The sequence below is a fragment of the Saccopteryx leptura genome, chromosome 12 (genome assembly GCF_036850995.1).
Source record: "Saccopteryx leptura isolate mSacLep1 chromosome 12, mSacLep1_pri_phased_curated, whole genome shotgun sequence".
NCBI lineage: Eukaryota > Metazoa > Chordata > Mammalia > Chiroptera > Emballonuridae > Saccopteryx > Saccopteryx leptura.
The window spans coordinates 17,249,434-17,271,239 of NC_089514.1; the positions used below are offsets into that span (position 1 = coordinate 17,249,434).

Here is a 21,806-nt window from a genome sequence, read left to right on the forward strand (position 1 = left end):
GGAAGCTGCAAACTGTCATCTGAGATCTCGCTCCCTGGCATGCCATCAGTTTGACCGAAACAAACTCTTCCGAACATTCTCTACAGGTTTAGCTGTCTCTGATTCCTGAGGTTTGGACTGGAGCCCGAGGCTGCGCGTGTCTAAGTCCCCAGATGACGCTGGTGTTGCTGGCCCTGAGGACCAGACTGAGGACCGCTGAATGCCAACCCTGCCTTTCTTGGAGCACGGTGCTAGCATCTCAGAGGCTGTCTGAACACATCCTTCCTTCTTCTAATAACAAAATGCACACACAGTTTTGCTGAACCATCAGCGGTTTTTCTCCTTTGCAAAAGGACAGCTGTTCAGCTAACGTACAGGTTAAATAGGTCCCGCCGGCAGCCCCCACACCCACAGTAGCCACACTCTTTTCCCCTCTGTGAAACGGCCCTCAGTTCTGGCAAGTGGCTCGCACCCCGTCCGTTTCAGACCCAACCTATTTGGAGCGGGGACGTGCCCTGAGTGTCGTTGGCTGGGGCTCCGGTTGGAAACTCACTCGTGACTAAGCGGCTGTGTCTGCGTGGTGGCTGCTGGCCGAGGGAGGTCTCTGTTCCGGGCCAAGCCGCCAGGAATGCTGTCCGAATGCTGGGCGGTCCGCCTGTCCTCCGCTGAGCCGTGCTAGGCTCCCTTTTCTGTTCCCCACCCCCCATTCTTGTCAAAGTCACTGACATTCTCTAAGCGCTGTCCAACAGAAATAGATTGTAGCCACATAGATAATTTAATTTTTCTCGATCCCACACTAACAATACCTTACCTTCTCCCTATCCTCCGCCAAGTCCTTGGACCTGCTGTTCCTTAATATACTGTACTGTTCTCACATGGCTGTCCGGAACAGCCATGTTTCAGGTGCTCGCTAGCCACACGTGTGGCTGGTGGCTTCCCTGGGACAGTGCGGCTCTTCTGCATGTGGAACTGTTGTGCCATCTGAACCTAGAGAGAGCCCCTCTGTGAGAGGCAGAAATATACAAATGTTTACACCTGAGCATTGGTTTATGTTTATTAAACATACACATGTAAGCAGCCAAAATGTGGCGGCACTTAACCACAGACGGACTCGATTAGAATGCGGGTGGGGGGGGGGGGAGAGGGATATGCATTTCTAATGAGCTCGGAGGGTAATTTTGCAGCATTCAGCCGAGGACTTTCCACAGAAGGACGTTTCCAAAGCATCAGACAGAGAAGTATGAAATCCCACTCAGGGGTGTCAGGCCAGGGGCCAGAGGCAGCCCAGCGTCCAGTTTCTTCTGGAGAATGGTTATTCTGCTCATAGCCAAAGCCTGATTAGCATGTCTTCTTAACAGATACACATTTTGATCATTTGTCAGGATTGGGTTTTCAACCACTTTGTAGAAAACCCCTGTTCATTTGATTTTCTTATCTTGCTTTTGTGGTTTTTTAATTTACGGGCGCCCTAAATGTAGAGATTTGTGTGCAGGTGCTGCCACCTAGTGATAAAAGATGCTATTGCCACACATTGGAATAAATGTGGGCTTGCCCTCTGCTGGTGAAAGATGGCTGCAGTTTATAGCAGAGTTCCGCCCACTTGGGCGTATTGATGGCGGCCGCAGCAGACATTGTAAAGCAGTGGTCCTCAAACGCAGTTCCCGGATCAGCGGCAACAGCTGACCTGTCGATATCACATTTCCAAATTTGACATTCCAAAGCAGTGGTTTGCTGTATAATTAAAGTAGCTTATCCCTGTCGTAATTTTTCAAATTATATGTTATCCAGAAAACTGGGATGTCTGTGATATTCTTTCATTATTGTAAACCTGTATGTTAATAATAAAATTAGTAAATCTAATGTAGAAAAAAGAAATTGATCCTAACATTGAGTTTAGTGCTCATGGAAGGCCTGATCATGAGATTTTTCAACGGAAGATCTTTCTCCATTTCTGTTTTTGTTTTCCTGGTGGAGGAGTTGGCATCAAAATCAAGAGATTATGCAATTTTTTTTTAGCATCAATAACAGATGTTTGATAAACATAATCACTGGTTTTCTTCAAAGAGTTTTAAATTCCTTTGATGCTTTCAAGAGCTTTCTGCACGTTAGTCTGAGTCCTGCCTTGTTTGTCTTGTATCACTAAGTTTACTTAGTAGAGCATCTCAACTGAGCGCTGAGTAAGTACAATGTAAAGTCCATATTTCCAGAAGCATGACTTTGGCTTGCTTTTTTTTTTTTTTTTTTTGCATTTTAAAATGAGTATTACATTACTTCTCTTGTTACTTGACCTTTCCACCGTGCCTTTGAAATGGCCCCAAATTTAGGTTTGATAAATATGGGTTTTTTTATTTATTTTTATTTATTTATTTTTTACAGAGACAGAGAGTCAGAGGAATAGACAGGGACAGACAGACAGGAATGGAGACAGATGAGAAGCATCAATCATTAGTTTTTCGTTGCGTGTTGCGACTTCTTAGTTCATTGATTGCTTTCTCATATGTGCCTTGACCGCGGGCCTTCAGCAGACTGAGTAACCCCTTGCTGGAGCCAGCAACCCTGGGTCCAAAATGGTGAGCTTTTTGCTCAAGCCAGATGAGCCCGCATTCAATCTGGCGACCTCGGGGTCTCGAACCTGGGTTCTTCCACATCCCAGTCCAACGCTCTATCCATTGCGCCACCGCCTGGTCAGGCTAAATATGTTTTTAAAATGCAATTCTATAACACAAGTAGCTGTAAAGTTCGTGGGCAATGTTTTAAAAACTTGAAATGTTAAGGATTTTTGCTGCAGCATTTACTATCAAGTGAATTCAGAATAAGAGATATAGAATGTGTTTTAGAAATTTAGAAGACAGAGGACCACCATCACAGAGCTCCGCAAAGAGCCCTGTGCAGCTGCCCCGTCCCCTGTACTCTTTTCAGTGTGAGTGTGTGTGTGTGTGAGTGTGTGTGTGTGAGAGTGTGTGTATGTGTATGTGTGTGTGTGAGTGTGTGTGAGTGTGTGAGTGTATGTGTGTGTGTGTGCGTGTGTGGTGGGCATGGGGGCGGGGAGGGTGCTGAGCAGGTTGCATAGAAGATTCATTCTGACGTCCCTGTCTCCTGGAGCCTTTGCTAGAAGGTTCTGATGACCTGCTCTGGCTGTAGGCTACTGTGGAAGGCAGAATAGCTGCAGCCCTGGATCATGGTGCTAATCAGCTGACCTTCAGATAAGGAGAAGCTCCTGGGTCCTCCAGGTGGTCCCAGTGAAATCACAGGGTCCTTCAATAGAGGGGCAGGAAGCGGAAGTCAGTGTGGGAAAGATGGCGCCGTGGGACGGACTAGGCTGCTTGTGGCGACCTTGAAGGCGGAGGAAGGGGACCCGAGCCAAGGAATGTGGGGGATCTAGAAGCGGTAAGAACACGGGGTCTCCCCCGCAGTCTCCGGGAAGGGGTGCGGGCTTGCCAACAGCTTAGGGTAGCCTCGTGAGACCCACTTTGGACTTCTGACCTCCCGAACTTAAGTTCCTGATGACACCTTACCTTGTCTGTGTGTTTTAAGCCACTAACATATGTGGCCATTTGTCACAGCAGCAGTAGGACTCAAATACAACTACCACTGAATCCGAGTTTCAGCTTAGTGTCACTCCCAGGTGCTAGAGTCAACATGCTACGTCCTGAATCTCAGACGAGTATACCCATGAAAATAAATTTAGCCCTATCACATCTTGTAGTCAGTGGTACGCCGGTCAATGTTTAACTGTCAGCAGTCCAGGAAAAAATAAAGCCCTGACTTAGAGCATTTGCCAATTTCCAAGTTGAAAGGCTCCTTACCATTCTTCACTTTAACCTACAGGCATCTTATTACCAGACAATCCTGGGAGGAGATGCAGACTAGCCCACCGTTATGCAGTATTTTTATTATATAGACACAGTAGAGGTAAATAACCTTAAAAGCATAGATAATAGTAAGACGTAATGAAGATAAGTATTGGTAGGAGCGATGAGTTTTGGGTATTACCTGTATTTTTAATGTGCCGATTTGTAAGTTTATGTGATTTAAGGTTTAATAAGGGCTATACTTAACAGGTATCTCGTAAAACTCTTGGCACTGTAACCCCCGGCTGTCAGGAGCCCCTTCCGGCCAGCTCTGGCGCGCTGTGGCTCACAGTTCGCCCTTGCCTGTTCATCACCGTCAGAACGCGTTCCCGGGCACGCTCCCGGGACTCTAGCCCAGGACTGATGAGGTCGGAGCCCGCCTGGGTTGTCCGGGCTACAGTGGGATCTAATTCTTCTCGCGGCGCTAGAGGCGCACCCTGGTCGTCATGGCGAGGTTTCTGCAGGTGGAGGTAGCTCCCGTGGATGGGAGAGGGGCTGTCTCTGAGGGCAAGGCAGATTTAAGGGGAACTGAGGGTGGGGGGCTCAGGATCCTCGGCTTCATCCGTGTCTGTGCAAATATCCCCAGGTCCGAGTCCCCCTCCTTTCCCACCAGAGCCTTGCGGTGGTGCGATTGTTCTCACACTGTGGCCTGCATCACAATCACCTGGAGAACCTGATCAAACCCGGGAGATCAAACGCGGGAGATCAAACCCCGGGGGCTGGGCGCCATTCCCAGTTGGTCTGTTTAGTGGAGCCAAGAAGTTGCATTTCTAACAAGTCCCAGCTGACGCTGTTGCTGCTGGTGTGGGAACTATACTTTGAAACTGCCTCTGAGAGACCTGGTGGGTTTGAATGTTCATTTACTGTTGCAATTTTGCAGCCCTGACAACCAGGTGCTGGGCTCGGCTCCCGGCCACCTCTGCCTGGGATTACAGGAGGTCCTGGATCCCTTCCAGGCTGCCGAGGAGCTGCTGATGTTCCGTTCTGTCCTCGGTGGGGCACCCCTGGCCTTCAGGGTGCCCTCTCCCTCTGCAAGCTCTCTGGTTTGGTCAGGAAAAGTCAATGGGCCTTACTAGCCAGTTAACCTTTGAAGTGCAACGAGTCACCCAAAGCAGAATGGCTTAAGGAAACAATCATTTGATTTGCTTACATTCTGTGGGCCAGCTGGCCATTCTTCTCAGGTCTGGGCAGCTCGACTGGCCCTGGGTGGTCTAGAATGTTACGTCTGGGGTTTCAGCTGGGATGTGGGAGGTGCTGGGATGGCTGGGACCTCTTTCCACGAGGCCTCGTCCTCCGGGAGGCTGGCCCAGGTGTTGTCACATGGTGGCCCAGGGCTGCCCAAGAAGAAGAGGAGGCAAACCACAAAGGCACAAGCACGTGTGCAGCTTCTGTTTGTCACATCTGTGAATATCCCAGTGGCCTAAGAAATAGATGGCCTAGGCCAGAATCGGGATAGAGAAATACTCTACCTCTTTTTTTTTTTTTGTATTTTTCTGAAGCTGGAAACGGGGAGAGACAGACAGACTCCCGCATGCGCCCAACCGGGATCCAACCGGCACGCCCACCAGGGGCGAAGCTCTGCCCACCAGGGGGCAATGCTCTGCCCCTCCGGGTTGTTGCTCCGCCTCGACCAGAGCCACTCTAGCGCCTGGGGCACAGGCCAAGGAGCCATCCCCAGCGCCCGGGCCATCTTTGCTCCAATGGAGCCTTGGCTGCGGGAGGGGAAGAGAGAGACAGAGAGGAAGGAGGGGGTGGGGGTGGAGAAGCAAATGGGCGCTTCTCCTATGTGCCCTGGCCGGTAATCGAACCCGGGTCCCCCGCACGCCAGGCCGACGCTCTACCGCTGAGCCAACAGGCCAGGGCCCAATACTCTACCTCTAAATAGGGGGAACTGCAAGTCATTGTTGACCTTTGAACAATGCCAGGGTTAGAGGTGCTGACCCCGACCCCCAGTGGGCAGAAATCTGAGTATAACTTTTGACTCCCCCAAAACTTAGCTACTAACAGCCTACTGTTGACTGGAAACCTTATTAATAATATAAACAGCCGATTAGCACATATTTTGTATGTTATATACATTATATACTCTACTCTTACAATAAAGTAAGCTAGAGAAAAAAATGTTAAGAAGATTCTAAGAGAAAATACATTTATAGTACTGTATTATTTATTGAAAAAAATTTGCATATAAGTGGACCCACTTCAAACCAGCATTGTTCCAGAGCCAACTGTATTGTCTACTCTTTCCAGTTTTATTGAGATGTAGTTAACCTATTATATAAATCTAAGGTGTACAATTTAATGATTTGATATTGTGAAATTATTGCTACAGTGTTTAGTTATCACTCATCACCTCACAGTTACATTTTTTTCCCTTGTGATAAAAACTTTAAAGATCTACTCTTTTTGCAACTTTCAAATATACAATACAGCAGTGGTCCCCATACCCCGGGCCGCGGACCGGTACGGGTCTGTGGGCCATTTGGTACCAGTCCGCAGAGAAAGAATAAATATCTTATTTCCATTTTATTCATATTTAAGTCTGAACGATGTTTTATTTTTAAAAAATGACCAGATTCTCTCTGTTACATCCATCTAAGACTCACTCTTGACGCTTATCTCGGTCATGTGATACATTTATCCGTCCCACCCTAAAGGCCAGTGAAAATATTTTCTGACATTAAACCGGTCCGTGGCCCAAAAAAGGTTGGGGACCACTGCAATACAGTACTGTTAACCACAGTCACCATGCTGGCTACAAGGTCTCCAGAATTTATTTATCTTATAACTAGAAGTTTGACCTTTGACCACCTCCACTCAATTCTCTACCCCCTCCCCCCCACTTATGACATCCACATATCTAATCTCTCTCTGAGTTCATTTTTTCAATATATAACTGGTATCATATAGTATTTATTTCTTTATTTGGCTTATTTCACTGAGAAAAATGCATTTAAAACCCATCCATATTGTCACAAATGGCAGGATTTCCTTCCTTTTTAGGCCTTTCTGTTGGTGGTGGTCTACCACAATCACTATCTTTAGGGTGGCTGGAAGGACCACAGTCGCCTGACTTCCCACTCACTGTCTTGCACCCCACCTGTCCCTCCTCCGCCGTGACCACTGGGCAATAATTCAGGTCATCCTGATCCACTGCATATCCTTCAACGAGGGAGTTTATCCGTGGAGTCCTCATATGCATGAGCAAAACATTCTCACCATTGCATTCTGGGCTGTTTCCTAGGGCCGTTTCCTAAACTAATTACCCAATCAGGGTCCTGGCAGGCCAAAGGTGACATCCTCTAACTGGAGGCTGTGAGGAGAGTTCACTAAGGGATTACCGACCCGGGTGCAGGCAGGTTGGTCATGGTTAGTACAGTCTGCTGGAGTTAGCCCTCGCATGCTGCCATTACCACCTAAGCCTGAAGGGACAGGGGAGGCAGGAATGGCTGGGATTCAAGAGGGCAGCGGTCGAGGGGGACTTGCTAACCAGGACTGAAGCCTTCTGTGGGTAAATCCTGGGGACCCACGGGGAGGAAGCCAGGGGGTAAAAGCCTTGCCCTCTCTCTTTGCCTGCCCCCTGGTCTCCTGCTGGTGTCCCCCTTGGCCAATCCCACTGGACAGCGAAAGAGGAAGGGGTCGTGGGTGCATTCTACAGGTCGACCTCCCAAGGCAAAGAGCAATGCCCTCGTCTGAGCAGGGGCGGCTGGTCTGTCCACGCCAGGGTCAGCTGATAGTCCTGTTCCTTGTGGTAACAATGTATATATATAACCATCACCCTTTCCAACGTACAGGCCACGTGTCCATGCCTGAGCTCATCGAGAACGCACGTCGAGGCCGAGGTGGTCGGTGGTGCTCCCGTTTCACAGACGAGGCTACGGTGTAAGTGATCTGCTGGGTGACTTTGACCTGTACAGGCACACAGCTGCTTAGTGCTTTTTAGCTGTATCACACGTGCTTCTCTCCAGCTGAGGCTGCGATATAAGCAGACCCCTCGCCCGGTCACGAGCGCCTGCATGAGTTTGCTAGGGCTGCCACACAAGGTCCCACAGACTGGCTGGCTTAGACTCCAAGCCTTAGAGCAAGAGAAAGCTATAGTCTCTCAGTTCTGGAGGTGGGAGCAGGCTTGGTTTCTTCTCGAGAGGGTCTGTTCCGTGCCTCCCTCCTAGCTGCTGGTGGTTTGCTGGAAATCCTTGCCATGTTCTAACTTATAACACGTGACCCCGACCTCTGCCTTCATCCTCACACAGTGCTCCCCCTGTGTGCATGTCTGTCTCTCTCTGTGTCAGGTTTCTGCTGTTACAAGGGCGCCGATCCTTTTGGGTTAGGGTCCACCCTAATGACCTCATATTAGCCTGGTCATCTGAGAAGACCCCGTTTCCCATTAAGATCACAGTCACAGGTACCAGGATCTTCAACTTATTCTTTGGAGGACACAGTTCAGCTCATAAAAATAAATTCCCTATTATTAGACATATCAACCATGTTTGTTGTGGGTTCTACACTCGTCTAGTGGGAGGAAGGGTCAATTTACAGTATGAGGGAGAGTTTAATATTGTTTGAAGTATTGTGCTTTGGCTGTATCACACTCTCTGAAAACTACTCCAAGGATGTTCTAATAACTACTAATTAAAATATGTTATTAACTAGAATAAGACCTTCCCTGATTGTACCAGGTAAATCAGAAACCCCAAAACAACGAATGAACGAGTAGAAAGAGAGCAGCAGGCAAAGCTGCCCTCACGGTTTTCTGCTTTATTTTTATGGGTTCGAACCCACTCTGAACGGCAGGTGTCGCTGTTGCCTGCTCTGTGAGCGTTCATGCTCCACAAAAAGCTTTGGGTGGAAGTCATGAATGAGAAACAGTATCTGAGGCAGCCATGGTTTCCTCACGGGGCTGTTGGGATTCTCATCTGTGACGTTTCTCTAATGCTGGTAAGGCCTTCACGACCCTTCATCCCCATCCTCTCCTTTTGTTAGAGCAAAGGCATTTATTTTATTTCTTTTTTCAATCACGGTTGACATACAATATATATTAGTTTCAGATGTGCGCCATAGAGATTAGACATCCATATGAGTTAGGAAGTGAGCTTCCCAATACGTCTGGAGCCCACCTGGCACCAGACATCGTTGTTACAGTACTGTTGACTACGCCCTAGGCTCGGCTTTACATCCCTGCAGACTTTTGGTAACAATTTGTGCATCTTAACCCGCAAAGGGTTTATTGAAAATTCCACCCTGGTTCTCCACTTCAAGATCGAATCGAATATTTTGAAAGCAGGGCGGAGTGCAGCACAGCAGGGGTGAGGAGGAAGAGGGTGGGGTCTCCTGTCCAAACACCGGTTCCCACTGTCCCTGGGCAAGGAGCCCGCTCGGTGACCACGACCTGCAAGGACACTCCTTGGCTCCGGCTGGAAGGATCACAGATGGCAGGGAGGTGCGTTCCTGAAGGTGGTGGCTCGCATAATAAAGCCCTTCCTTTTCGACCCAGTTAAACACACACAAAAAGAAAGGCGCGGCCCACAGGAAACGTGCGGAAGGAATCCCGCCCTTCGGGAAGGAGGGGTGGGCGGGGCTGGAGAGGAAACCGCATCTGCTGTGGCGAGCTGCAGGGGCCCGGAAGCCACCTGCACAGGGCAGCTGGCCCTGGGAGGGGGCGTCGAGGAAGGGCCGAGGGAAGCAGAGGTCAGGGCCAGTGTGCGGCCACCTGCTTCAGATGTTTATGCAGCAGCAGCCTCCCTGTGGGGGCCTGTGGGAGTGGAGGGGGCCCTTTGTGGGATTTCCAACCTCTAGGATGGGTTAGGATGACTGTAACCTTTATGGAGGGCGGGGGCGGAGGGTCCTGGGACAGTCCTCATCCCAACGACTCAAATAGATAGCAGTATTGGTATAATTGGCTCAGTTTTACATATATATATATATATATATATATATATATATATATATATATATATATATATATAATTAATTTATTTATTTTACCTGTCTCATTTTTCTTGTTTTGAACATGCATTATGGTAAACGTTAGTGAAATGCACTTTGATTTTTACTCCCGTGTCACAGTTTTCAAACACTCCCACACTGAAGGATCTCTGAGCAGACTACTCGTCCTGCTGTTCATTAGGGCTGTTAGATGGTGAGGCGGTGCAGAGGGGTCAGGGCCGGTTGGAGTCTCCGGCCGCACGTTTCCCTGGGCCTAGCTGTCTCGTGGAGGCCCAAGCATGCTCCTCTGGGCCTGGGTCTGTCCTTCCGGCTGCGGCCGTGCTGGGACCCCTGAGCCTGTCTCCGCTTTCTCCAGAGGCTGTCAGAGATTTCCTGTGAATGCGAGCAATCTCTCATGTGATCTCTGGTTCCTGTTGTGTCAAACCCTGAGGGTGAGACCTAGCAATCCATTTTCTCATGGGAAGGGGGGGGGGATCATCCTGGTTAACCACTGACTTAAAGGAATGAATCTCTAATGGTGGAATTTCAGGTATCAGTAAACGTACTAGGGATAGAAAAACCCTCTCATGGCCTCTCGGATAATACCCATACACAACTTTCCACACTTCCTGCTCTTAAAGGGAGGAAATGGGAGCACCTTCTGTCTGTATTCCTCGTCCTTACATAGTTTTAAAAAACCTGTTAAACGTGGAAAAACGGATCCGTGACTTCTTCTAATCCGGAGGGACCCGAAACACTGAAGACAGGAACAGGGTCCGTCGTTTACACATCAAAGCTTTATTGTCTAGCTTGGTGGCCAAGCGGCGGCAACTCCAACAGTTGTCTGAGGGAGAGCTCGCTGGCCCTTTGTTCTACTTGGTTTTTATAGTTTTGTAAGTGGGAAGTACAGAAGCAAAAATTGTAATTAGGAGCCCTTTACCACTATTGGTTATAGTCATATGTCCTTTAACATGATAGGACCATGTTCAATTTACAAGCCATACATCCTTTTGGAGAAAACAAAATTTACAAGTCAACACAATGGCAGAAAGATATCTTTTTACATATTAAAAGGCATTCCTATATTATCTAGTGTTCATCTGCTATCTCTCTGTCCAGAGTCACACGTGTTAACTACATGCATTTACATAGTAGAGGTAGTTTCTGTGGGGACAAATGCTCGCAAATGGCTCATTGCTATAAGAAAAGGTTTATTTTGGCTTTTCTCTCCCTGCACCTGGCTAGCCATTCACCCCTTTCCCCACAGGTGTGGTGGAATGTCTGGGGATCCATGTTTTCCTCCCCTTTGCATTTACAATACAATGCCAAGGGCCATCCTGGTTATGCCAATCACACAGTACAGAGACTATTCTCACAATTTCTCTACACACCTTAACCCAAATTAATAAAATGTTCTCCCAGCCTCTTAAAATATTAATATTAATTCTGTAGTTTTTGGTACCTTACAACACCTGCGGGTGAAGTGGCTCAGTGGCTCCTCACTTCCTTCTAAACTGACGTTTTCCTTCCAGGTGTCAGAATGAGCACGATCGAGTTTTGTCCTTTCTCATCACTGTGAGAGATAAGAGTTGGGCATTTTTTTTCTCAACAGTTTTTCTTCACAAAAGGCAAAAGTATGATGCACCTCCCATTCCTGTGCCTGCAGGACCCACAAAGGCGTCTCTCATATCGCCAAGAGCTCCCCCGTGTGGTAGCTGCTGAGATAACCCGGGTGCTCTTGCCTTTGCCCTGGGCTCCCAGCTGATTCTAGGTGTGGGTTTGAGGTGAAAGGCAGGCATGGTGTGAGGGATTTACTGGGTAACAGACCTGAGAATAGCAAAGTGTTACCCCTTTCGATTCAAGTTGACCCTTTAATTTCTCATCCAGAAGAAACTAGTCACGGGGGAATGCGAGGGACCCAAACAGGCTGACAGGTATAGGGGTTAGAGGGCCGTCCCCTCCCCAGGTGACTGCCTTTTTTCTCCCTGCCCTTCCCCCGGAATGCAGAACTTTCTAAGCACTTTCTGGCGCCGGTCCCACGGGACTCCTGGTGTTCTGCAAACAAATACGTGAGCAAAAAGCTGGGTTTCTTTACTGCGGGACTTCTCAGGGGCTCGACAATGCAAATAGACCTTGCAGGACTCCAAAGATACAGTGGAAGTGTGAGATTTCCCTAACTCTTTCAAACATGGAACCTCACTTACAGGGGTCACAGACAAGACTGGTGTTCTGTGAACCACTCTCTGGAAACTCTTACCTGGTCTGAGCTGCAAGGAGCTAATGATAACCAGCAGTGGCCGTGAGAAAACAGGGGACTTTGAAGGCTGCGAATGTAGCTCCTGTAGCCTCATTGCTGAGTAAACGGGACACTTCTCCCCTCTTTTCCTATTAGCCTGAATTTCTAACTCTCCGGTCCCGAATATTTCTGTTCGCCTCTAGTTTTCTACGGGGCTTTAAATGGACACGTGCCTATTAAGCCAGCCCCAGGAATCTCGTTAGCCTCTTTCTGTGTACAATGTGTGCCCTATCGGTAAGCTATGCAGTCATTTTATATTCCTCGAGTGACCCCGACTGAGCCGGCCTGGAGCGGAGGCTGCCAGGTCCTTAGTGCCTGGAAGGAAGGACGTGGGGAGGAAGCTTTTCGGGCGACACAATGCTCTGTTCTAGAAGTTCCATGGAAGGGAAATGCTCAGCCCAGCTCTCGGAAACACCCAGAGTAAACTTGAATTGACCCGATAATGCGCTGAAGGTGCAGATCTGGTAGTTAGTGGATAAAGGGTGCTCCTCTTCCATTTTTTTTCTTTGAAAGCCCTACTTAGATATTTATTCCCAGTGCAGTCCGGATAAAAGACCCAGCTTAAAACTACCACGATGTTGGCCTCTCAACCGCCCAAGGATGGCATTGATGGAACCCAAGGAAGGCCAAGATGTTGACGTCTCAGGCATCAAGGATGGCATTGACGGAGTGGAGTGGCCCCAGAGCCCAGAAGGCCAGCCCCATGGTTTCCCTCCCTGCTTACTCAGTTCTCTCCCTGCCTTCCCTTGTCCCCGGTGTTACCAAATGTAGCAAACAAAAATGACAACACCCAATTCAATTTAAGTATCAGATCACCAACGACTAACGTTTCAGTAAAAGTGTGTCCCATGATGTGTTTGGGTCATACTTGCACTAAAGTTATTTGTCAGTCACCTGAAATTGAAATTGACCTGGGTGTGCATGTACCCCTTCTCCCGAGAGCGTGCCCTCTGTCGGTCGTGGGGACGAGCGTTCCTGTCTCAGGCTCTGCTCGGGGGGAACCCGCTAGGAAAGTCGGGGTGGGAGGGCAGGAAAGGGATAGACGCAGTTTGAGCCACTCAGGGCGCTTTGTTCAAAGCTGGTGAGTGAGGGGGCTGTGAGCAGCGTCCCCACAAGGACTCCAGGAATCTGAGCACCAGACGCAGATGCAGCTGCGTGCGGCCCCCGTGGGGGCCATCAGTTCTCACAGAGACGACCGTGGCCACCGGGTCACCCCAGAGCAGGACTCGGCTTCCTGGGTTTGACCTAATTAGGTGTGATATCTCGGTGGGAACAGATGCCAACAGATTTATGTTACTTCAGTGCTGCCTCCTCCCTAACCCTCCTGGATTACAGGAACTGTGCTGCTGACCCGAACTCACTGACTCCTGTCCGAACAGCAACAATGTAGCTTCATTGCCTCCTCTTTCCACAGGGCAATCCTCTGGTGTTAGGTGGCCGTGTTTCCCTGAGGAGAGCTCCATTCTCTCAGTGCACATGTGAACTTGAGCTAGACCCATGGCAGGTGCCTTATAAAACCAACTCACCTGTGAGTCTTAGATACCTTAAAAAATAATCCACCGCGGGGCACTGTTTTCTAGTGCATATGAGGATTTCAGGTGTGCGGACAAGCCTGGTGATCTTGTTAGAATGCGGGTTCTGGCTCATCTGTCTGGTGGGGCCTGGGGCTCTGCATTTCTGACAGCTCTCGGGTCATGCCAGGTATCCACCCATTGTCCTCCTCTCACAGCAGGTGCGCGGGTGGCGGACAGCCCAGTCCCAGAGCTCCTGTGCCTTACCACTGAATCAGTGACCGGAGAGGCTGATGAAACGACTGGGTGAACGGGACTGATTCGTAGATGAATTCACAGGAACTGGGCCGGGAGACTTGCAGGCATCCATAGTGGATGTCAGGTCGCTGGGGTTCAAGTTCAGCTACTGCCTCTCACTGGGTGAGCTTGGATGTCACTTACCTTGTTAACTTCACAGTCAGATGGGGTCATAACAGTGACTCCCTCAGAGAGCTACTGGAGGGCTCCATGGCCTAATGCATGTTAAATGCTTTGCCCTGAGTCTGTCGAGTGAATGTCTAATAACCAGTAACCGCTATGACCACTCTAACCTCAGGCAGCGGTCCCCGTGCCAGCCAGCAGGGCGATTCACCGTGGTCCCTCGGGCAGGAGGCAGGACCCGGCCAGGCCCCGAGTGGATGGGACCCGGGCCTTTCCCCTCACTGTCCCGCGCTCTCTCACCGTCTTGCAGCAGCTTGTTTCTTCAGCCGTACAGTCTGCGTCCCGGTCCTGTGACTGGTGGGGGTCTGTGTGGGCGTGCCGCAGCCGGCGCCGGTTACAGACGGGGCTGGGCCTCTAATGGGCGGCGGCGCTGTTCTCAAACGGAACGGCAACAGTCCCTGTGCCCCTGAAAGGCGTGTCGTCACTGGGAAAAGGAAGGGGAACGTCAGACCGCCCTGGGGGTGATCAGTCCGTGCAGACAGAGTACCCAGACGACTCAGCCCGCGTCCTTTCTGCTCAGTAGAGGGTTAGCTCAATGCCTTCGTCCGCCTTCTACAGCAACTCCACCGCCCCTCGGCTTTTATAGACTGAACCTCCCTGCGGCCAGCTACAAATTGCCACAGCAGCAGGGCATTACCTGTACCCACCCCGAGCACCAGCCCCATGGTCTCCTCACCTCTGTGGGGTGACTGGGTCCCCGCTCACAGACACCTGCTAGCGTCCCAGAGTAGCACTGGTCCCCGGGAAGCAAACACGTCAAGCTTCCAAAAGAAAGGAAAGTGCTGTGTCTTTGGGAAGACTTGGCTTCGATTTCTAGCGGTGAGTGATATGTAAAATTATGGCTCTGAATTGTGACTTTTGAGGATTCGAAGCAGGCTGAGGCTTATTCTCATTTATGTATGAAATAAGTTGTTACCCCTAACAGTCGAGAAGATGGTCATTTTAAAGCACTCTCCCTGGCTGGCGCGGCAGCGAGGGACAGGACTGCTGGGATGAGGGGTGTGCTCCGTCTGCTCTGTGCAGTCAGCAGACTGTCGTCCCTGCGGCTCTCGTGTGACCGAGGACAGAATTTTAAACTTTACTTCCGGTTAAAAATATTTTAATAGCGGCTACTGCCTTGCATAGAGCAGTTCTAGAGAGAGGGAGAACTTTATGCATCCAAGCTCGGGAGGCTGACAGCTTGGATTATCAAGGAGGTCCTCAGACAGCATGTGACGTCCAGAGTATGGGCCACCGGCAAGTGGCTTCTTTCCTACTTGCCCGCACCCTCCTTGGAAGACACTCTCCAAGGATGATACTGCAGTGAATAAAATGTCTTTTACTTGCCTAGCGGAAAGAACTAGTTGTTATAGTTTAGAGGCCCTTAACGAACAAGGCTGCAAATCGTAGCATACTGCACACTGTGCTGGGACTCCTGGAGGAAGGCAGGGAGAACGTCCTCGATGTCCCTCATCCCGTGTGGACGCCATGATCTACCCGTTCCCTCCATCTCCCTCTGCCCCTTCCCGCCCAGTCCTGCCGAGGGAAACCCTGGGCCTTGTTTATTTCCTGGTGAAAATGTTAGAACTGAGGTACAGAGATGACACACAGTCCCCTGGGGCATGGAGAAATGTCTTTATTGTCTTTAAAGCAAATTGTCAGGAGCTGAATCTTGAGTGTTTGGGGGGGAGCCTGAGAGATGGCCTCTTGGTGCCACACCAGCCCTTCTCTGAGGTTCTGCCATCCCGAGGTGCAGCGGGGGGCTGGGCACTGGGACAGTGGGTACAGTGAGGAGCTGGGCACTGGGGACAGTGGGGTACAGCGGGGGGCTGGGCACTGGGGACAGTGGGGTACAGAGGGGGGCTGGGCACTGGGACAGTGGGGTGCAGTGGGGGGCTGGGCACTGGGGACAGTGGGTACAGTGAGGAGCTGGGCACTGGGGACAGTGGGGTACAGCGGGGGGCTGGGCACTGGGGACAGTGGGATGCAGCGGGGGGCTGGGCACTGGGGACAGTGGGGTGCAGCGGGGGGCTGGGCACTGGGACAGTGGGTACAGTGAGGAGCTGGGCACTGGGGACAGTGGGGTACAGCGGGGGGCTGGGCACTGGGGACAGTGGGGTACAGAGGGGGGCTGGGCCTGGGACAGTGGGGTGCAGTGGGGGGCTGGGCACTGGGGACAGTGGGGTGCAGCGGGGGGCTGGGTACTGGGGACATTGGGGTGCAGCGGGGGGCTGGGCACTGGGGACAGTGGGTACAGCAGGGGGCTGGGCACTGGGGACAGTGGGTACAGCGAGGAGCTAGGCACTGGGGACAGTGGGTACAGCGAGGAGCTGGGCACTGGGGACAGTGGGTACAGCGAGGAGCTGGGCACTGGGGACAGTGGGGTACAGCGGGGGGCTGGGCACTGGGGACAGTGGGGTGCAGCGGGGGGCTGGGCACTGGGGACAGTGGGGTGCAGCGGGGGGCTGGGCACTGGGGACAGTGGGGTGCAGCGGGGGGCTGGGCACTGGGGACATTGGGGTGCAGCGGGGGGCTGGGCACTGGGGACAGTGGGGTGCAGCGGGGGGCTGGGCACTGGGGACATTGGGATGCAGCGGGGGGCTGGGCACTGGGGACAGTGGAGTACAGTGGAGGCTGGGCACTGGGGACAGTGGGGTACAGTGAGGAGCTGGGCACTGGGGACAGTGGGGTGCAGTGGGGGCTGGGCACTGGGGACAGTGGGGTACAGTGGGGGCTGGGCACTGGGGACAGTGGGGTACAGCGGGGGGCTGGGCACTGGGGACAGTGGGGTGCAGCGGGGGGCTGGGTACTGGGGACATTGGGATGCAGCGGGGGGCTGGGCACTGGGGACAGTGGGGTGCAGTGGGGGGCTGGGCACTGGGGACAGTGGGGTGCAGCGGGGGGCTGGGCACTGGGGACAGTGGGGTGCAGCGGGGGGCTGGGCACTGGGGACAGTGGGGTGCAGCGGGGGGCTGGGTACTGGGGACATTGGGGTGCAGCGGGGGGCTGGGCACTGGGGACAGTGGGGTGCAGCGGGAGGCTGGGCACTGGGGACATTGGGATGCAGCGGGGGGCTGGGCACTGGGGACAGTGGAGTACAGTGGAGGCTGGGCACTGGGGACAGTGGGGTACAGTGAGGAGCTGGGCACTGGGGACAGTGGGGTGCAGTGGGGGCTGGGCACTGGGGACAGTGGGGTACAGTGGGGGCTGGGCACTGGGGACAGTGGGGTGCAGCGGGGGGCTGGGCACTGGGGACAGTGGGGTGCAGCGGGGGGCTGGGCACTGGGGACAGTGGGGTGCAGTGGGGGGCTGGGCACTGGGGACAGTGGGGTACAGTGGGGGCTGAGACACTGGGGCAGTGGGGTGCAGTTGCGAGCTGGGCACTGGGGACAGTGGGGTGCAGCAGGGAGCTGGATATCGAGGACAGGGTACGGTGGGGAGCTGGGCATTGGGAACAACAGGGGCCGCAGGGAGCTGGCAGGGATCCTGGAGCTGCAGTGTGGCCACACAGATCCCCTCTCCTCCCAGGGTGACCCCTCAGTGAGCTCTGGTTTACTGAAACCACAGAGTGAACGTGGAGCGGTCTTTGCGCCCCTGAGGTAAGGGAGCGTGATGGCCTGACCTCCCTCTTTGAATTGAGGGGGGAGAAGATTCAGAGGACACAACCCAGACTTGCCACATTGTGAGTGCCCAGTGGCGGCCCAGGGCAGGAGCCCCCGTGTTGGACAGCAGAGCCACAGAGCATTTCCATCCCTGTGGGATGTTCTGTTGGTCAGTGCGGGGCCAGACCAGCGATTTTCAACTGTGTGCTGCAAGAATTTTTAAAACGTGCGCACCTAACTATTTAGCCAGGGCCCTGACCTCTTTTCCTTTGGATTGTCAAATAAAAAAGGTCACAACAGCCAACACACAATAGACACCCAGTGTGGATGAATCAAAAGTACAATTTTTTTGGGTCAGATTGGCAAAAATATCTTTTTTGGTGTGCCACAGAATATTAGTAATTACTTTACGTGTACCATGCAATGAAAAAGGCTGAAAATTGGGGGGTTAGACCAAGCCCTGTGCATTCACCCACTTAATTCGTACAGGTTAGGGAGTCACAGTCTCACCGAGGGGTGGACCGAGGGCGCTGGGGTGTGAAGGTTCGCCAGGGAGCAGATGGTGGCCGGGCTGCGGGTTTCTACCCAGACCGCTCTGACTTCTGATCACATCCCCCAGAGCTCGAGAGGCTGGCTGCTCGCCACAGCGGCAGTGTGTGGCTATCTTAAGACCGTGTTAAAGAAAAGTGTTCGGCCCTGGCCGGTGGTAGAGCGTCGGCCTGGCGTGCGAGGGGACCCGGGTTCGATTCCCGGCCAGGGCACATAGGAGAGGCACCCATTTGCTTCTCCACCCCCACCCCCTCCTTCCTCTCTGTCTCTCTCTTCCCCTCCCGCAGCCAAGGCTCCATTGGAGCAAAGATGGCCCGGGCGCTGGGGATGGCTCCTTGGCCTCTGCCCCAGGCGCTAGAGTGGCTCTGATTGCGGCAGAGCGACGCCCCGGAGGGGCAGAGCATCGCCCCCTGGTGGGCAGAGCGTCGCCCCCTGGTGGGCGTGCCGGGTGGATCCCGGTCGGGCGCATGCGGGAGTCTGTCTGACTGTCTCTCCCCGTTTCCAGCTTCAGAAAAAAAAAAAAAAGTGTTCAAGCTATCCTGTGAGAACATTGTGATGAGAGCAGATAGGGGGTGTTTAATAACTGAAGGAACGGCTCCTTATCTTCGAGGGGTCGGCGTACGTGGGAGCAGGCATTTTTTGCCTTGTTAGCTACAAGCCTCAGCGCCCCGGAGATGTGGGAATCTCCGCGGTCCCTCCTCGGTGCCTTTAATACCCGGAGATAAAGCCCAGACTTCTGAAACAAAGGTGTGATTGTTCGCCTCTCGGCTTTGGAGAACGGCGTCAGCTATCCAGCAAATGGAAGCCTAATTGTGACCAGATTCAGGTCTCACCAGTTTGGTGCTCTCCCAGGGACCTGTCTGGGCCTGAGTCTCATCCTCCCTCCAGCCCCCATCCCGGACCCCCTGGCAGCTTCAGCTCCCGAGTCTTGCTGATGGAAACGGAGCTCCGGGCTCAGGTGGGCAGCATGGGACCCTGACTGGGATAAGAGAGGCCCCGGGCTTCTCCTATCATATTTGGGATGTCGGGGGCCGGGGTTCTGAACAGACAGCCTGCTTCTTCCAGGATCGCTGGCTCATTCATGGGAAATCATGGGTATAAATAAGAAACCTGCTGAGAGAGAGCAGAAAAGAACAAAGGAAGATTAAGACGAGGAGATTAAAGATTGTTTTCTTTGATTAATTCCCCCCCCCCTTTATGCTTTGTAGGCTACACATTGGATTAGACTGAAAGCATTTAAAAAGGTTTAACTCTTGTTAATGATCCACAAAGCTATGTAAACAAAATTTTGCCTAGACGTGGGGTTTTCAAAGGGCAAATGCAAGTGAGGATCTATTTTGTTAAGAAGCCAAAGATTCATGCTTTTAAGGAGCAAATGTCTTAATAAATATTTGCATAGTACTCTCCATTTTACAAAATACTGTTCCCTCATCATTTTATTATCGGTCCTGGCAGGTGGGTGGGGTTATTATCATTACCATACAGGCTAAGCAGGCTAGAAGGCCATGGAATTTGGAATTAAACAGAGGCAGGGCCAGATTCCATCCATAGTATAATCTGTGTGACCTTGAACAACACTTAACCTTTCTCAGTCTGTTTCCTCTGAGATTAGCTGACATTTGTCGAGACTGATTGCTACCAACACGTACAACGGCACCGAGAGCAGCTGGAAGGACAAGGAGTGGGGGAGCTGGTGGGAAGCAGTCAGGGATCAGCCCGAGAATTCGGGTCAAGTTCAGGCCTGGCAAGAAGGATCAAAGAGGAATTCTAGTCCTGTAGTCTGTGTCAGACACAAAAGCAAGTGTCTGAGTGTGGCAGACTCACCCCAAGGTGACCCCCAGAGAGGTATCTCCCCTCCTCTTGAGTGGCTTCTAACCAATAGGAGGCTGGAAAGAGTATTGCTGTCACTCCCTGACCGGGTGAGACCACATGCTGAAGGTGAGGGATGTCACTCCCCTGACTGGGGAACTCAGCAGACTGGAGGAGGGCTCTACCGCGGGACTTTGAAGAAGTAAGCTGCCATGTTGTGAGATGGCCACATGCTACATGGCAGGGAACTGTGGGTGACCCCTAGGAGCTGACCCCCAGTCCCCTGCCCCAGCGAGAAGCCAGAGCCCTGGGTCCCTCAGCTTCCACGAGGTGAACTTGAGTGAACTCAGAAGCGGAATCTCCTCTAGTCAAGTCTCCAGATGAGAACCCAGACCGGCGGCCTCTGAGACCCCGAGGGGAAGACCCCCACAACCTGTGCCCAGACGCCTGACCCACGGAGGCGCGGACATGACAAATGGCGTATTTCAGCCACGAAGCTGGTGATTTGCTACATAGCAACAGAGAACATGCTATATAGCAACAGAGAACATGCTATATAGCAACAGAGAACATGCTACATAGCAACAGAGAACATGCTACATAGCAACAGAGAACATGCTACATAGCAACAGAGAACATGCTACATAGCAACAGAGAACATGCTATATAGCAACAGAGAACATGCTATATAGCAACAGAGAACATGCTATATAGCAACAGAGAACATGCTATATAGCAACAGAGAACATGCTATATAGCAACAGAGAACATGCTACATAGCAACAGAGAACATGCTACATAGCAACAGAGAACATGCTATATAGCAACAGAGAACATGCTACATAGCAACAAAGAACATGCTATATAGCAACAGAGAACATGCTATATAGCAACAGAGAACATGCTATATAGCAACAGAGAACATGCTATATAGCAACAGAGAACATGCTATATAGCAACAGAGAACATGCTATATAGCAACAGAGAACATGCTACATAGCAACAGAGAACACTGAGGCTTGGGAGAAACTCCCTCAGCCGCCCGAGTGGGGGACGTGAGGTCAGGCAAGTCAAGGTCTCATGTGGAAGGCAGTCTAGGAGCCCAGCCTGGCGACATCCAGTTGCACGTGGTGAGGGAACAAGGTTGCCTTTGTGAGAGAGTGACCGAGCCTCCGTCTTCGGCTCCAGGCAGATGTCACTCTATCAGTCACACTATTTAAAAGGCAGTTGCTGCTGATGCCCTGGCCACGCCCCCCCACTGGCTGAGAGAGAGATGGCCAGGTGCCCCTGAGGAGCAACGGCCCGAAGGCCCGGTCGGGATGCCACTTCTTCAGGTGGGGGCAGTGAGGGAATGAGTGGATGCAGACACCCCCCCCCCCCCTTCGAGCCTGGAGGGGCTCAGGCACACAACTCGAGGCTTACCCGGTAATCAGAGACAGAGGAAACCAGGGAATGGGTCTTACTCTCAAATAGGAAAGTTCATTCAGAGGTCAGGTGACTAGTTATTTAGCAACCAGGAGAGGTTTCTCACTTGGACTCAGATCCATAATTCGAAGCTCTCCGTCGTCTCCCAGGGCCCACATCCGCGCAGCCATCTGCCTGGGACTCGGGGTCTCTAGCGAGACGGGTGAGCTACCGGGCAGAGGTGCGCAGAGCTCTCCAGCCAGATTCCGCGATGCCCAGATGCTGCGGGGGCACAAAGCTCACTCTCAACAGCTGGAAGTATTATCTGGGTTGAGCTCCTGGCTACACAAGCTTGAGCCCTGCTCCGACACCTCGCCCAGACGGAGGCCCATCAGCAGTGGCGGCCTGTGAACAATGGATTTTA

The 21,806-nt window shown here is 52.0% G+C and overlaps 1 protein-coding gene across 1 annotated transcript; it reads right to left on the bottom strand.

Annotated features, from left to right (window-relative positions):
- Positions 1–4,078: 4,078 nt before the first annotated feature.
- LOC136383859 (uncharacterized) lies at positions 4,079–21,561 on the bottom strand. Its single transcript, XM_066353774.1, has 7 exons — positions 21,510–21,561; positions 16,224–17,459; positions 15,973–16,122; positions 15,738–15,854; positions 14,280–14,463; positions 5,054–5,164; positions 4,079–4,331 (listed from the first exon to the last, which is right to left on the bottom strand). The coding sequence occupies exons 1-7, from the start codon at positions 21,559–21,561 to the stop codon at positions 4,079–4,081; spliced, it is 2,103 nt and encodes a 700-aa protein (XP_066209871.1).
- Between the last annotated feature and the right edge of the window lie 245 nt (positions 21,562–21,806).